The sequence below is a fragment of the Centropristis striata genome, chromosome 16, assembly GCF_030273125.1.
Source record: "Centropristis striata isolate RG_2023a ecotype Rhode Island chromosome 16, C.striata_1.0, whole genome shotgun sequence".
Lineage (NCBI taxonomy): Eukaryota > Metazoa > Chordata > Actinopteri > Perciformes > Serranidae > Centropristis > Centropristis striata.
The window spans coordinates 26,751,261-26,769,207 of NC_081532.1; the positions used below are offsets into that span (position 1 = coordinate 26,751,261).

General features: G+C 36.2%; 1 protein-coding gene across 5 annotated transcripts in view; it reads left to right on the plus strand.

Annotated features, from left to right (window-relative positions):
* LOC131987726 (sorting nexin-14-like) overlaps nucleotides 1–17,946 on the plus strand; it is a 44,480-nt gene extending 26,534 nt beyond the window's left edge. For 4 of the 5 annotated variants that reach the window (XM_059352580.1, XM_059352584.1, XM_059352582.1 and 1 more), the window contains 11 exons: nucleotides 53–136; nucleotides 974–1,074; nucleotides 8,257–8,368; nucleotides 8,556–8,596; nucleotides 9,408–9,527; nucleotides 11,121–11,244; nucleotides 12,459–12,623; nucleotides 13,391–13,486; nucleotides 14,119–14,210; nucleotides 15,405–15,461; nucleotides 16,193–17,946. In XM_059352580.1, coding sequence (XP_059208563.1) covers nucleotides 53–136; nucleotides 974–1,074; nucleotides 8,257–8,368; nucleotides 8,556–8,596; nucleotides 9,408–9,527; nucleotides 11,121–11,244; nucleotides 12,459–12,623; nucleotides 13,391–13,486; nucleotides 14,119–14,210; nucleotides 15,405–15,461; nucleotides 16,193–16,234 — 1,034 coding nt within the window. In that variant the 3' untranslated portion in view covers nucleotides 16,235–17,946. The remainder of the gene's footprint in view (nucleotides 1–52; nucleotides 137–973; nucleotides 1,075–8,256; nucleotides 8,369–8,555; nucleotides 8,597–9,407; nucleotides 9,528–11,120; nucleotides 11,245–12,458; nucleotides 12,624–13,390; nucleotides 13,487–14,118; nucleotides 14,211–15,404; nucleotides 15,462–16,192) is intronic. The other variant, XM_059352581.1, reaches the window with a different exon arrangement.
* Nucleotide 17,947: the final 1 nt, after the last annotated feature.

Below are 17,947 nucleotides of genomic sequence, written 5' to 3' on the forward strand. Positions count from 1 at the left end.
TCTCACTGCCTGTCATGATTTAATCCTACTGAATGTTTGTCTTTGTCTACAGTGGGACATGAGACTGAGCATTGGTCTGTGTACAGAAGATATCTGGAGTTCTATGTCCTTGAATCAAAGCTCACTGAGTTTCACGGTAAGGTTTCTGTTTGCATTAGATCAGTAGTTCTCAACCTTTTTGAGTCCTGACCCCCAATTTAACATGCATGTTTCCGCGACCCCCGCTCACTGAACAGAATCTCACACGCACAGTTCAGATCACCCAAAAAAGAAACAAAATAACCAAAAAAAGTAAACACAATGACCAAAAAAGACACAAAATGACCAGAAAAGACACAAAATGACCAAAAAAAGACACAAAATGACTAAAAAAAGACAAAATGACCAAAAAAGACACAAAATGACTAAAAAAAGACACAAAATTACCAAAAAAAGGAAACAAAATGACCAAAAAAGACACAAATTGACCACAAAATTACCAAAAAAAAGACACAAAATGACCAGAAAAGACACAAAATGACCAAAAAGACACAAAATCACTAAAAGAAAACACAAAATGACCAAAAAAAGGAAAAAAATGACCAAAAAAGACACAAAATGACAAAATAAACCCCACAAAATGACAAAAAAACCCATTAAGTGACCAAAAAGACTAAAACACATTAACACATTACACTTTAACACAGTGGAGACAGAGCTGACTTCCAAAATGATTTGGCGACCCCCAGAAATCATCTCGCGACCCCAATTGGGGTCCCGACCCCAAGGTTGAGAACAGCTGCATTAGAGGGTCTGTGCGCTGTCCTTTTCTAATTCATTGTTATCCACAAATCATTTCCAATGAAAGTGATCTCACTGATTCCAGATGATTCACAGGACATTATTTTCGAGTAAACCATCATTTTGTGTCTTCGCTGTGATTTTCTTGCGAAAATGACAACAAGCTGCTTTAATTTGTTTTATATTTTTGTAGGCTCATTTCCAGATGCACAGCTGCCTTCGAAGAGAATCATCGGTCCCAAGAATTACGAGTTCCTCACATCGAAGCGGGAAGAGTTCCAGGAGTACCTTCAGGTAGATGTCTGACAAAATAGGACTCTTTTGCTCCGTAACTGTATTAAATATGTGTACTTAAAACAGACCAATGGGTCTGGAGATAAGCCAGAATTGAAAAAAAAAAAAACTGGGTTATTACGAAATAACGAAAACTAGAATTGATTTTTTTTTCTTTAACTGAAATAAAAATAAAAACAAGAGTTTTTTAAAAAACGATAACTAACTGAAACTGTATTGTGTGGTTACAAAATTAACTAAAACTAACTAAAATTATAGTGAAAATGTCTTTCGTTTTCGTCTTTGTCAACTTTTTTCATACATAGTACAGTGTTTCTATTTCTCCACTGCTGAGTGTGTGTCTTCCTGCTTTGTGGGCTTCATTCCATCCTTTTGGTTGATATGAAATGAATTTATTTAGCTCCAAATAAACAGCTGCTGGTTAGTGAACACGCAGGAACACATGGTAAATATGTTTACTGAGACTGGGATGTCTACACTCCAACCAAAATTCAAATCACCTGGAACTGTAAGAGTTAATAACCTTATTGGGGCTAATATGGATAAACCAAAGGAAATAAAGGCAAAATTTATTATGACCTCTTTGAATCTCACAACCAACACAAAGTCCATTACAAAAAACTAACACTAAAACTAAGCATTTTCAAAAAATAAAAACTAAACAAAAACTAGAAAAAACACTCTAAAAACTAATTAAAACTAACTGAATTCGAAAACAAAAATTCACAATGAAATTAAAACTAAAACTAATGAAAAATCCAAAACTATTATAATCTTGAAACGAACCCCAGATTATGTAATGTTTCTGTGCAGAAAGATGTAGATAATTTAAACACGCAGCTGTGACTGCAATCTTAAGCGTTGAAAGTGGGCTCATATAATTATCAAGCAAATGCATGAGTCACATTTGAACATGGACCAAATGTAGCACACTAAGCCAAGTATTATGATCAGAGTGACATTTTCCCATTACAGTACTTGGTGTCTGAAGTGACACGGTAACAATGAAGGTTAAGTAGAAATTCACTTCTGTAATTTTTTTCCACTTTTTCTCAGGCCCACAACATGCACACACACACATACTCACACCCGCAAACACACACACACACACACACACACACACACACACACACACACACACACACACACACACACACAGTGCTCAGACAAATATTTCCACTCACTGCATCTGGCTGAACAGATAGTAACCAGACATCAAGATTAAATTTAAACACGTTCCAGGAACACACCATGTCCAGTGTTCGGAAAATATACACCACTGGTCAAAACTTTTCCAGAATTTTATTGAAAACGATGCAGTTTAATGTCTCAGTGTACTCTGAAATTAATGCATGTAACAAATAAACAACTGAAGTTAAAAAATAAATTATAGAATCAGTTTAGAAAGGAAAATGTATTTTAAACTGTTGACTCATCGAAGTAGCCACCTTAACAGATAGAACAGCTGAACACACTCAATGGAAATCAAATATTCTTCAGAAAGTTCTTCCCAACTCTGTTGCAGAAGTTCCCATAATTGTGGAGCAACTTATAGGTTGTAAGTGATCAAGAAAAGTTGGGACACCTGTAGGAATTGGTAGCAACTTAGCAACTTTCAAGGCTTGATCAACCTCCGTTGCTGCAGAACTGCTTTAAGTTTTTAACCCATTTCTTGTTCCCTGAAAAAGGCCTTTTTGTATAATTATGAAATGTACATTCTTTTTCAGTTTTGGTTAACCTTACCTTTTATTATTTACCTCTGGCAGTTCAACACTTACCTTTGTACCCATTCTAGCTGTTCATTGGACTTGAACTGCTTGAATTTCAATAAAGAATTGAAAAATTGTGGTGTTCTAAAACTTTTGACCGGTAGTGTATATATATACAGTACAGCCAAAAGTTTGGACACACCTTCTCATTCAATGCGTTTCCTTTATTTTCATGGCTATTTACATTGTAGATTCTCACTGAAGGCATCAAAGCTATGAATGAACACATATGGAATTATGTACTGAACAAAAAAGTGTGAAATAACTGAAAACATGTCTTGTATTTTAGATTCCTCAAAGTAACCACCCTTTGCTTTTTTGATAGCGCTGCAAACCCTGGGTGTTCTCTCAATGAGCTTCATGAGAAAGTCACCTGAAATTGTTTTTCACTTCACAGGTGTGCCTTGTCAGGGTTAAGTAGTGGAATTTTTTTCCCTTATTAATGGGGTTGGGACCATCAGTTGTGTTGTGCAGAAGTCAGGTTGATACACAGCTGACAGCCCTATTGGACAACTGTTAGAATTCATATTATGGCAAGAACCAATCAGCTAAGTAAAGAGAAACGAGTGGCCATCATTACTTTAAGAAATCAAGGTCAGTCAGTCCGGAAAATTGCGAAAACTTTGAATGTGTCCCCAAGTGCTGTCGCAAAAAACATCAAGCGCTACAACGAAACTGGCTCACATGAGGCCCGCCCCAGGTAAGGAAGAGCAAGAGTCTCCTCTGCTGCTGAAGATAAGTTCATCTGAGTCACCAGCCTCAGTAATCACAAGTTAGCAGCAGCTCAGATTAGAGACCTGGGGCCTCATGTATCAAAGAGTGCGTAGCTTTCATACTAAAAGATGGCGTACTCCCAAAACTAGAGAAGTACGTACGCAAACTCACCTCCACATGTATCAAACTGTTCTTACGCCAGGTTCAGCACCTTTCCTTGATAAATCCCAACCAGCGTGGAACTGAGCGCACATGCACGAGCCACCAGCCACGCCCCGGCCCCTCCCCAAAATGAATACGCAAATGACATGCAAATGACTATAAATCGCCGGCATGCCCGCTGATTATCGACAAAACAACGACAAATCAACTTACTGCCACTGCAGCGATGTGGACGTGGTGATCTCCGGGGTGGAGGCAGGAAATGAGCTTTTTAGTGCCTCAGGTCTGGGATCAGCAACAAGATGTCACTGTGGCTGTTAACCAGCCGGATCAGAGAGCTGCACTGACAGAAGGTCCCTCAACACACGCTCCTTCTAAACGCCACCGTTATTGAATGAAGTCAGAGCTGTTGGAGCTGCCAGTGCGTAATGTGCGCCAAAATCATTTTTTTACGCATCAGTTTATAAGCCACACTGAACTTGTTGTCCCAATTAAACATCATATACGGGATCAAATATGCACCACACCAAACTTATTCTGAAAGGATTTCCAACACACGTTTTTTCTCCGGGGAGAGGGATCTGTGCGTCATGGGTCGCTGTACACCTGCATCGTTAACATCTCCATGTTGAACCAAAGGGGAAATGGTCGGCGATCGGCACTTTGACACAGTAATTAAGGCAGGTTATATGTGAAAAATGTGTGCGCTCCATAATCAGAATCACAAGTACTTTATTGGAAATTCGGTATATATAAAAATAGTGGAAATAGCAGAATATATAGACTTAAGAAAATATACAATCTTAACATCAAAACATATAGACTTCAACATACTATCATTGCACAAGTAAGCAGCAGTACGCAGGTGAAGTCTAAAATATGAAATTAGATGAAAGAAAATAATCTATCCCCTCATATTTAGAACGGGTTATTGATGGTGGAAAACGGCATTTTCCCTCCATTTTCCCGAGAGCTATAAACTATAAAAATAATGCCAGTTGTGTGTAGTATGAGTTTAGACATGAAACACGTTTTAAATAGAGCATAAAAGACAAAAGTTTCTGCCAAACAAAAGTTTGCGGTGCCACCGCACATTCTCATGGCACCTCGAAAGGTTGCGGAGCAGTCCGCACATTCTCACGGCAAGTTCACTTTTCATACATGTGCCGTGTGCGGAAAAAACAGCGTACGCAATGTTTTTGTGCGTATGCAGCGTTGATACATGAGGCCCCAGATGAATGCCACAGAGTTCTAGCAGCAGACACATCTCTAGAACAACTGTTAAGAGGAGACTGTAGTCTAGTCGAAATTTCTTGAACCCAGAAATGTTGAGTACCCTAAAGTTTTATTGCAGAAATGTCATCTATAGGCCTAGCTTGGTTGCTAAAAGTTGCACTTTGGGCAATTTGCATAATTAGCATAATAAGCCAATAAAGTCAAGAAACAACAGGTGAATAGGGTAAAAAAAAATGCATGGGACACTTCATTTATTATTCCATCCGGCCATAGGTCAACACTGCCTCCTGACCAGGTTCCCTAAAGGTTTTCACCAACTCAGACTCAACTCAGACCCCCAAGTATACATGTTTACTCTTGGAAAAAAATATTTTGAGCATGACTTTGTCAAACAATCTGATTTTGTCTGTATGCAAATGAGCGCATATTTGATGAGATATGGCCTCATTTGCATATGTAAACGTTAAAATAAAAAAAAAACGCAATACATTTTTTTCTTATCTTAACATAAGTAATCAACTGAGAAAGTTTCATGGTGATATCTATTTTTTTTTTTTTACCCTATTCACCTGTGGTGTCTTGACTTTATTGGCTTATTATGCTAATTATGCAAATTGCCCAAAGTGCAACTTTTAGCAACCAAGTTAAATTCCATCCATTAGGCCTATAGATGACATTTCTGCAATAAAACTTTAGGGTACTCAACATTTCTGGGTTTACGATTGGGCCTATGGGGATTACGACTAGACTACTGCGTGAATCAGGCCTTCATGGTCAAGTTGCTAGGAAACCACAGCTAAGGAGAGGCAACAAGCAGAGAAGATTTGTTTGGGCCAAGAAACACAAGGAATGGACATTAGACCAGTGGAAATCTGTGGTTTGGTCTGATGAGTCCAAATTTGAGATCTTTGGTTCCAACCGCCAAAAGGGCCAACAAGTGCGAAGCATCTCTGGGAACTCTTTCAAGACCATTACAGGTGACTACCTCTTGAAGCTCATCAAGAGAATGCCAAGAGTGTGCAAAGTAGTAATCAGAGCAAAGGGTGGCTACTTTGAATAACTAGAATATAAGACATGTTTTCAGTTATTTCACACTTTTTTGTTAAGTACATAATTCCACATGTGTTCATTAATAGTTTTGATGAATCTACAATGTAAATAGTCATGAAAATAAAGGAAATGCTTCGAATGAGGGTGTGTCCAAACTTTTGGCCTGTACTGTATATATAAATATATATACTATGAATTTGTGAGGAACAAAGGGCCCTGTGTGTCAGGACTGTGGACATGTTAAATCACTGTTCTTAATGGAGACAAATTGATCTTTCTGTCTGGTTTAGCTGTGAGGAGGGCAGCTGCAGCTTCTCAAAACTCACTTTAGGCTCTTAAGTTGTGATCAGGGTCCACCTCTTTTATTAGCGGTGCATTCAAGGACTCTCTAACAAGATTTGAGGCTTGGCTGCCAAACACTATGAAGAAAAATGACAAAAGTCACCTCCTTTTCACCACTGAAGACTATTTGTCTTCTGAGGCCTGTTTTTGGAAACATCACTCATGAATGCATGGAGTTCTCAGCAAACACATTAAAATGGTTCTTGTGCAGCATCATCACATGATGATGACTGAAAAGTAACAAGACAGAGAGAGTAAAGTCATGCTTGCAGCTCTGTGAGTAGTGGTGCTTTGAGCTAAATGCCAATGTCAGCATATTTACATGCTTACAATTAGGATGCCAACATGCTGATGTTTAGCAGGTAATTTTTCTTGTTCAGCATATTACCTTAATGTGTGCTAATTAGCACAAAACACCAAGTACTCCTTAGGCTGATGGGAATGTCATTAATTTTGCAGCAAGTATTGAACATATTAAAATTGTGACCTCATGGTCGCCTCGGGCAAAAAGAAAGCAGATTGCCGAAGTAATTACAATTCATCCTGAGGGGGACATGAATGTCTGTATAACATCTAATGGTAATCCATCCTGTAGTCGTTGAGACTGACAGACTGACATTACCATCCCGAGAGCCACGCCGCCAGCATGACTAAAAAGTAGTCAAACAGTTCACTGTGATAGATTTTTATATCTCAAAATAAGGCTCTGCATGTTAATGTTTGCAGCATGCTGATATCAATGGACAGAAGCTTCTTTCAAGGCTGGAGATGAATTAAAAAAATCATATTTTGTGGAAAATGTTCTGCAATGAACTCTGTTGATATCCTTTAAAACAGGGGTCGGCAACCTTTACTAACAAAAGAGCCATTGTTGGCCAAATAAAGAAAAAAAAATCGGAATGGAGCCGCAAACCATATTTTTAGCCTTACAAGAAAGATAAAACAGCCTAAAACTGAGTCTAAATTACCCTACCGACATTACTAAGGGGTCATAATGAGCATTTATTAACATGTTTTTGTCAGATTGCAGTGAAGACCCAAGTGAAAATGAGGCAGGGCACAGAAGAAATATCTCAGGAGATTTGAATCGAAAGATATCCTAGTTAGGGAAACTCAAAAACTAGACTTGTAGTTAGGATCATTTAGAGCAGCTATTCTCAACCTTGGGGTCGGGACCCCAATTGGGGTCACAAGATGATTTCTGGGGGTCGCCAAATCATTTGTTTTAGTCTTTTTGGTCACTTAATGTCTTTTTTGGTAATTTGGTTTCCTTTTTTGGTCATTTTGTGTCTTTTTTGGTTATTTTGTGTCTTTTTTTGGTCATTTTGTGTCTTTTTGGTCATTTTGTGGTCAATTTGTGTCTTTTTTGGTCATTTTGTTTCTTTTTTGGGTGATCTGAACTGTGTGTGTGAAATTCTGTTCAGTGAGCGGGGGTCGCGGACAACATGCATGTTAAATTGGGGGTCGCGACTCAAAAAGGTTGAGAACTACTGATTTAGAGGGTAGACTTTCGTAAGCTATGATCAACAGCTGACAAAAGTGTTTTAAAAAAATGTAAATGTAATTTTTACAATAAAGACTACCTATTGCTTTAGGCCTACACCAATGGTAAATGAAAATTAAAATGTAAAGAAATGAACGTTTCATTTCGTATAGTTTTTTTGTTACAGCTACAGAGAGCCACTGCAAATGGCCTGAAGAGCCGCATGTGGCTCCGGAGCCGTAGGTTGCCCACCCCTGATATAGAACATACAAAACCACATGTATGGTTTCTTTAAAAAATGAGTAAAACCTCTGTGGAGACAGCTGAATGTGCCCACACAGCAACCCAAGCCATATGTTGCACCTGTTTTTATCCAGTCATACTTCTTATGTCTGTAATGTATATTCACGTGTGCTTTTTTTGCAGAAACTTTTACAGCATCCAGAGCTGAGCAACAGTCAGCTCCTGGCAGACTTCCTGTCCCCTCATAGTATGGAGTCTCAGTTCCTGGACAAGATGTTACCTGATGTGAACCTGGGTACAGTATGACTATGACAAAAACCAGTGAGATGGATTCTGTTTGAACAGCAGAAAATGTCAAACACACTGTGAAAGTGTTTGAACAGCCTGACCTTGGGTTGCAGTGAAAAGATATTTGTGTTTGAGATGGAGGCGAAATGTGACAGAACCATACATCACTGAGATAAATTATTTATGTTTCACAGGGAAAATCATTAAGTCAGTTCCCAGCAAACTGATAAAAGAGGTAAGAAATGCATTCCTGGTGGTTTGTGTGTGTGTGTGTGTGTGTGTGTGTTCTTGTATTTCCTACATAGTGAGGACCGGAACACATTTTTAACCAACAGAGTGAGGACATTTTTGCAAAGTGAGGACATTTCGGCCGGTCCTCACTTCTTTAAAACCTTTTTTGAGATTTCAGGTTTTGTTTTAAGGGTTAAAGGTTACATGATAGTGACAATTAATAATCGTCTTTGTCAACTTTTTTCATACATAATGAAGATGGATAAGACAAAGTAAATAAAGGCAAAATTTACTGTGACCTCTTTTAATCTCCAATTCAACAAATACCCCATTACAAAAAACTAAAACTAATAAAAACTAAACTAAAAATAAAAAAATAAAAATACTAAACTTAAAATAGCAAACTCACTCTAAAAAACTCATTAAAACTAACTAAATTTGAAAATAAATAATCACAACAAAATTTAAACTAAAACTAATGAACAATCCAAAACTATTATAACCTTGCAGGGAATTCACTTTTCCAATGAGGGTCCTCACAAAGATAGAAGTACAAGATTGTGTGTGTGTGTGTGTGTGTGTGTGTGTGTGTGTGTGTGTGTGTGGTCCGGTTTATTTCTCTCTATCTCATTTTTCTACAATACAAATGTTTCTTATCACATCACAGCCAATTTAAGCAGCCACTTGTGTATTTATCTGATCCATCAGAATCCTTTAAACATTTTTGCATTAAAAATAGGCCTGCAATGGAAATAATATTGTCATTGAAATGTACAGATTGTGATACAGATTGTGTCCTTTGCTTCCTCTGTCAGAAAGGTCAGCATCTGGAGCCTTTCATCCAGTCCTTCTTTAACTCCTGTGAATCTCCCAAACCCAAACCCAGCCGCCCCGAGCTCACCATACTGAGCCCCACCTCTGAAAATGACAAAAAGGTTAGGGATTCATATTTTATAACTTCTAGTTCATCTCTCTCTCTCTCTCTCTCTCTCTCTCTCTTCTCTCTCTCTCTCTCTCTCTCTCTCTCAATTCAATTCAATTCAATTGACTTTATTGGCATGACGTAACATTGTATATATTGCCAAAGCAAGCATCAGAAAAAAGATAACAGTAAGGAATATTGAAAGCAATATTTACAATAAATTATTATAATTCTATTATTCATTTTAAAAGAAAAGAAAAACTAATAACAATAAAAGAAAGCAATATTTAAAATCATTGAATTACAATCAATATATCATTCATACAATCTAACTGTCCCAGCAAAGAAGAAGAAAAAATAAAAAAATCTCTCTCTCTCTCTCTCTCTCTCCTCTCTCTTCTCTCTCTCTCTCTCTCTCTCTCCTCTCTCTCTCTCTCTCTCTGTTGGGATTCTTCCTGTTTCTCAAATTAAATTTAATAGTTGTTTATACTGAGAAGTGGCCAGTTTCCACTTAGAGATAGTTTGCAGAGTAAAGTTATAGTCTGCCACTGTTCATCCCTGTAGGGGCTGTTTTTTCTTCTCTCTTTGCGTTGCCATGGGAATATCAGTTTTCAGTTCCTTTGAAATGTACTCCATTCATCCAGCAGTCTTCAGATAAACTGAATGAACCAAAACTGGACTTAGAAGCACAGTTTACCCCACAAATAGACATTTCAGTCTTCACAGCCAGTGTAGTCGACATCTTGCTACTTGGTTTAATGCACACGATATCCTGTCATATTTCCGCTATGTGGGGAAAATGATGTCAATGCAGTTTCCGGGTCACCAAATTTTCACTCACGTATTTAGGATGGTTCCCAAATTGTTATCAACTCTGACATGCAGTGATATTCTCACCTATTTTGGCCAAAAAAAGCTTTGAGCCTTTAATGTGAGAACTTTGCCAGAGGCTGAATCTGTGAGATCATAAAATGTTTCATAAGTCTTGACCTGGTTAAACACAATTCGACCATTTAATGGCTAATTTAATATAAATGTCCACTTAACTGAAGCTCTAGAACAAATGTGCCACTGCCTCTAAAGGCAGGGATGAATGCAATCAACCTGCCACACAGGTTCAAATGGAGACAGACTCTTTGCAAGATTATCATTGTTCACATTTCATTTATTTATTTTTGTTAAATCCCGCAGAAAATGTTTTGCTTTTTTTGTATTTTTCTGTCAGTCACGCAGGTTAGTAAAGGTTGTTTAGTGCCTGTACACTGCAAAAAAGGTGTGTCTAAAAACAAGATAAAAACAGTAAATCTGAGGGAAATGATCTTGCTGCATGGACAGATAATTTCACTTGACAAGATTTCTTAAATTAAGATAACTAAATCTAGAAAAGAGCATGTTGTACGCTTAAAATAATAAATGAACCCTTAAAACAAGATGAATGATCTAACACTTCTAATAATTTCTTATTTTGAGCGTTCAACATGCTTATTCCTAGATTAATAATCTTAATTTAAGAAATCTTGTCAAGTGAAATTATCTGTCCATGCAGCAAGATCATTTCCCTCAGATTTAGTGTTTTATCAGTCTGATATAAACCTCTCTCTCCTAGCTCTTCAACGACCTCTTCAAAAACAACGCCAACCGATCAGAGATGGCTGAGAAGAGACACAATCAGAATTACTTCATGGAAATGATCACCGTCGAAGGACTGTATGACTACTTAATGTATGTAGGTAAGTCAGATCTCCTGGACTTTGTTTATTACCATCACCAAGGAGGTCAGTCTGTCTTTTTCTATATCAATCAGCTGGATTACAGATAAACTAAAGACTCGATTTTCATGAAACTTGGTGGAGGGTGTAGCATGGGCCGAGGCCAGTCTTGTTTTTCCCAAGAAGACAAACAAGTTTGGATTTAGTGAATACCTAAATCACTATTATGATTGTTTAAAGCAGGGGTCTCAAACTCAAATTACCTGGGGGCTGGGGAAAAAGACAAAATGACCCAAAACAGACACAAAATGACCAAAAAAAGACACACAATTATTAAAAAAGACTCAAAATTATTAAAAAAGACACAACATTACTAAAAAGACACAAAATGACTGAAAAAACACTAAATTACTTAAAAAATACACAAAATGACCAAAAAAGACACAAAATTACAAAAAAGACACAAAATGACTGAAAAAACACGAAATTACTAAAATAAATATACAAAATGACCAAAAAAGACACAAAATTATTTAAAAAAAGACAAAATGACCCAAAAAAGACACAAAATGACCCAAAAAACACACACAATTATTAAAAAATACTCAAAATTATTAAAAAAGACACAACATTACTAAAAAGACACAAAATGACTGAAAAAACACTAAATTACTTATAGAAGACCCAAATGACAAAAAAGACACAAAATTATTTTAAAAAAGACAAAATTATTTAAAAAAGACAAAATGACCATAAAAAGACACACAATTATCAAAAAAGACTCAAAATTATTAAAAAAGACACAACATTACTAAAAAAGACACAGAATTACAAAAAAAAAGTAATTAAAGGGACCTTACACACACAACACGGTAAAGTGCCATTCATATAAAACTCACATTAAACTTTCATATCAAGGTGGGGGCCACAAAATATCTTCATGAGGGCCGCAATTGGCCCGCGGGCCACGAGTTTGAGACCCATGGTTTAAAGGGTGCTGGTGCATTGTCATAATGAAAAAAATGCAGTTAAAGGTACTTGTTAAATCTAGTAATGTTAATATCTGTATGTATATAGGACTGTTAAAAAACAAAGTATTCTCAGTTACACAAGGAATAAACAAGTAAATAAAACAGAGAACAAAAAACTGTACTAGTAGCAGGGTTTGCAGGTTTGTGTTCCCTGACGTAAAGCCAGTTACTCACTCACTCTCTCTGTCATCTTCATGGTGTCAGGCCGAGTCGTCTTCCACATCCCTGACTGGATGCACCACCTGCTGATGGGAGGCAGGATCCTGTTCAAGAACACACTGGAAGCCTACACAGATTATTACCTTCAGATCAAACTGAACCAGGTGGTCCAGGAGCACCGGCTAGTCTCGCTCATCACCCTGCTCAGAGGTAAATCAGAGGAAATAAGACAATATGTGCATTCCCACCATGTTAACCCTCTATGGCACCCATTATGATGCCAGTTAGGAAAAAGTTTGGTTTTTTTTGTCTAATAGACTAAAAAAACATAATCTGAAGAAATTTTATAATTATTTTTTTCTTTTGGAAGTTTTTGGGGTTTGTTGCCCGTAGGCAACATTGTACCACAAGTAATATTAACATAATTTACCTAATAAACATGTGTAAAAGATTCAGTAGCTTCAACAGGGTACAATACGTAACATTTTGAATTTAAAAACATTATAAAAGGAACTTTTTTAACTGGTTTCCTGTCTGAATGTTGCCTGTAGGCAACATTGTACCATTGAACCAACGACCCATTGGAATGATTGTCTTTAATAGTCTAAGTGTATGAAACTATCAGAAATGAAGGTTTAACTCACCTATCAGTAGGAATATATTTTTCCAGATGGGAAAGGGCCAGGAAATTACGTTTTGAGCAATTTTTTGTCGCGCAAAATGGCAAAGCTGTTTCCTTTGGAAAAGTCTTCAAAAAAGGGTTTCAATATGGCCTCCTGGGGATAATGTGACACAGTAAAGCATTGCTATTGGTTCCCTATACTCTTCCCTCTTTTTTAAAGTATCGCATCACTCAAAAACATGCAAAAATTGATATGTTGCCTGAGGCCAACACCGTACCATAGAGGGTTAAACAATCCCTGTAAACATGCAATTTTAATGAGCTGAAGTTATGGAGATAATGTTTGCTCTTTCAGACACAGTGTTCTGTGAGAGCAGTCCGCCCCGCTCGGCTCAAGACAAGCAGAGACGGGCCAAGAAGACATTTGAAGAGATGATGTCCTACATTCCAGGTACTCACTTGGTTCTTGGTGGTGTTTTGTCATTTTTAGATCAACTTACTGCCAGCATTTCCACTTACAACACAAATATACAGATGTGAGAACGTTTCGTTTCGTATCGTTTCGTATCTGTTTATTTTGGTCAATACATGTCATCAAAACAGAAGCAACAAACCAGAAAAAAAAACATTGATCAAAGTAAACAACATGTAAACAGAGAGAGAAAATTGATGATAGACCTTTGGACCGAAAAGGCTGAAGCAGCTTATTACGTTACGTTACTTATTAGCCTGTTACAACTCAAGTAAATTTAAAAATTAGAAATGTACAATCTGTTATTTATCAACAAAAGAAATAAGCAGTCATAAAAGAGAGAAAAGAAAGAAGCTTATTTCTCATTACTCTAACTTATATAAATGAATCATCCTATTTTTAAGTATTTTTTTGAATAAGTTAATGGTATTGCAAGTTTTCAAGTCTTTCTCCAATTTGTTCCATAAATTAACGGCTGTTACCGTGGTGCATGATGATTTGGTGTTGGTTCTGGTTTTTAACTTTGTAAATATACACACCCCTCTGAAATGATAACGGCTTTGTCTTAGATTGAATTTACACTGAATTCATAAGCTCCTTGTCTTGTCTAGACTTCCTCGGTAAATGTATTGGGGAGGAGGCCAAGTATGAAGGAGTGCGCCTCCTCTTTGATGGACTGCAACAGTCAGTTCTCAACAAACAGGTACACACACACACCTGGGGGTCTTTTGAGCAATTTTTTGTCTGCAGTTCAGTACTTGCATATTGTTTTAAAATGTGTGTGCTATTTATTTCAAGACCTCTGGTGTTAATATCTGTATGTGTATAGCAGCTATTCTCAACCTTGGGGTCGGGACCCCAATTGGGGTCGCGAAATGATTTCTGGGGGTCTCCAAATCATTTTGGAGTCAACTCTGTCTCCACTGTGTTAAAGTGTTCATGTGTTAATGTGTTTTAGTGTTTTTGGTCATTTAATGTCTTTTTTTTTTGTCATTTTGTGTCTTTTTAGTCTTTTTTTGATCATTTTTTGGTCAATTTGTGTCTTTTTTGGTCATTTTGTGTCTTTTTTTGATCATTTTGTGTCTTTTTTGGTCATTTTGTTTCCTTTTTTGTCATTTTGTGACTTTTTTGGTCATTTTGTGTCTTTTTATCATTTTGTGGTCAATTTGTGTCTTTTTTTGGTCATTTTGTGTCTTTTTTTGGTCATTTTGTGTCTTTTTTTTAGTCATTTTGTGTCTTTTTTTGGTCATTTTGTTTCCTTTTTTGGTCATTTTGTGTCTTTCTTTAGTCATTTGTGTCTTTTTTTTGTCATTTTGTGTCTTTTTTTGGTCATTTTGTGTCTTTTTTTGGTCATTTTGTTTGAGCGGGGGTCGTGGACAACATGCATATTAAATTGGGGGTCGCGACTCAAAAAGGTTGAGAACTACTGGTGTATAGGACTGTTAAAAAACAAAGTAGCAGGGTTTTCTAGCCTGGCTAACGCCAGACTATATCACAAATGAGATCTAGTCTGGATACTACCAATTCATTTTTCCGTAGAGGAGGCGTGGTTTACGATCCTCCAGAGCCGTTTATTGGGCGATACGAATGTCTATCAAAATCGTCTGAACATAGCTCTTAGCCAATCGTATCAGTTATACCAGATGACGTATGTAGAGCGACAGAAATTGATGTTTACGTAGCCGGACTAGCCCATCTCTACTTTGAGACTAAAATGCTCAATTCTGCTTCTGCAGTTTTTCTGCAGTTTTTCTGCAGTTTTTCTGCAGCATGTTCTGACTCTGGATGCTCACAGTCTACCGGTGTGTGTGTGTGTGTGTGTGTGTGTGTGTGTGTAAAATGTGTGTGTTATTTATTTCAAGACCTCTGGTGTTCATTTTTTCTTGCCCTTTCTCAGCTCACATATGTGCTGCTGGACATTGCCATTCAAGAACTGTTTCCTGAGCTTAACAAGGTAAACAGAAGCTTGCCCTGGTTTCTAAAGAAATACAGTCTGAACATCCACCCATCCATCCATTATCAACAGTATACAGGATCTATGTATCTACACTGCAAAAAAGGTGTGTCTAAAAACAAGATAAAAACACTAAATCTGAGGGAAATGATCTTGCTGCATGGACAGATAATTTCACTTGACAAGATTTCTTAAATTAAATTAAATCTAGAAATAAACATGTTGAACGCTTAAAATAAGAAATTAACTCTTAAAACAAGATAAATTAAAGCTACAAGCAGCGATGAACTGGCCCGAGCAGAGTGCACTGACAATTATTTGTTTCTTACCAAGATAAAAAAAACTTTAGATTTAGAAGTGTTAGATAATTTATCTAGTTTTAAGAGTTAATTTCTTTGTGTTCAACATGCTTATTTATAGATTTAATCATCTTAATTTAAGAAATCTTGTCAAGTGAAATTATCTGTTCATATAGCAAGATCATTTCCCTCAGATTTACTTTTTTTTATCTTGGACACACCTTTTTTGCAGTGTGTGTATCTGTCCGTCTGTCTGTTTGTTAGTGTGATATTAACATGTGATTTAGTAATTAAATCTTCCAATCAATTGTGAATAATAACATAACCACATATTATCTGTAAGTGATAAATATATACTGAATATAATGGAACGCCTATTTAACAACAAAGAGCCTTTATTTGAGTGCTGATGCTGTTTTTTTGTTTCCTCAGCAGGTGCAGAAGGAGACCCCTGTGATGGCTCCATGGATGTAAAATAACACTTGGACATATGGACATGAGCAAACATGCTGTAACGCTTTAAGCCCTAACATCTGCAGAGACTTTGGTTGGTTCTTTTTCCTGAAACTAACATGGTGATCACATGTACAGCATCTGACCTGGATACACAGGTCAGCAAGAAGAGGAAACAAGAGACTTCTCCTGCTGTATGTTGTGTCATTTACCTGCAAAATAAATTATATAGATAAAATATATAACCTGGTCCTTGTGTGATTAGTCTGAACTAAAAAAACATGTGGAAGTGTGAATCTCTCTGACAGAAGTTAATTGATATGTGACTGTAATAAATTACTAAATTAATGCCTGTTTAACACTGTGATACTGTGGAGCACAGTGCTGCCCTACAAAGCCTAACTGCAGTAACTATATTTTTGGTTGAAATTGAGTTTTAAGTAAAGATCAACTCCTTGATGTTTGTTTTATCTTGTGACAAAGTTTTCGATTTAAATTTTGCTTTAATTCAGAGAAATAATGATATAAAAATTGCAGTAACTACATAATCCAAATCCAAATTTTATAGGGAAATTATTATCTAGATCAGGGGTCTCAAACTCAAATTACCTCGTGGCCGCTGGAGGCAGTATTAAAATGACCAAAAAAAAGACACATAATTACTAAAAAAGGACACAAAATGACAGAAAAAAACTAAATTACTTAAAAAAAGACACAAAAAAGACAAAATGACCAAAAAAGACACAAAATGACAGAAAAAAAAACTAAATTACTTAAAAAAAGACACAAAATTACCAAAAACATACACAAAATGACTGAAAAAACACTAAATTACTTTAAAAAAGACACAAAATGACCCCAAAAATACACAAAATGATCCAAAAAAATACACAAAATGATCAAAAAAATACACAAAATGACTAAAAAAGTCACAAAATGACTAAAAAAAGACACAAAATTACCAAAAAGACACAAAATTACCATTATTATTATTATTATTATTCTTTTTTTAAACGTCGTCATAGAAACAAGTGAAACAAAGGTCCAGCTTACGCAATATAGCGACCTTCCACACACAAAACCGTAAAGTGCCATTCATATAAAACTTTCATAGTGAGTTTGAGACTCATGATCTAGATAGTGATTAGGTAAAAAAAAGTGAGATAAAATTATATTAAGACTAAAATATAACATTTCTTTATAATATTAAGTCTTAAAGACACAAATATTTGAGTAGAGTTGTTAAACACTTTTAAATAAAACTATAACAAAATCAATTTGAAAATGTTTATTTGTTTACCTTTTACAGCAAAACCAGAGTGCAGTAACTACATTTTTGGGGTCAAAGGTCAAATAAATCGTCATGACTTTTTAGCATAAAAATTACATCATCAATACATGTAGAAATAAGTGTCATATCACTTATCTACCTATAACCCATTTGGCTGGCCAGTTAAAAAATGTTAAAAAAAACTTTAAATCAGTTTTTCTCAGTTTTACCCTTTGGGTAGTTACTGCAGTTAGACTTTGTTGAGCACAGTGGTACTGCAACATGTCTATCGTGTCCCCCCTAATATGAAATTATCAAAAAACATAATTTAATACAGGACTATAAGTTCTATATAAAATTCATGACTCATTTTTATGAATTGTCATGATCCCATTTATTTATTCTTAAAAAAAAAAAAGAGAACCTGAGAAAGTGTCGGTAACACTTTACAATAACTAACTAAG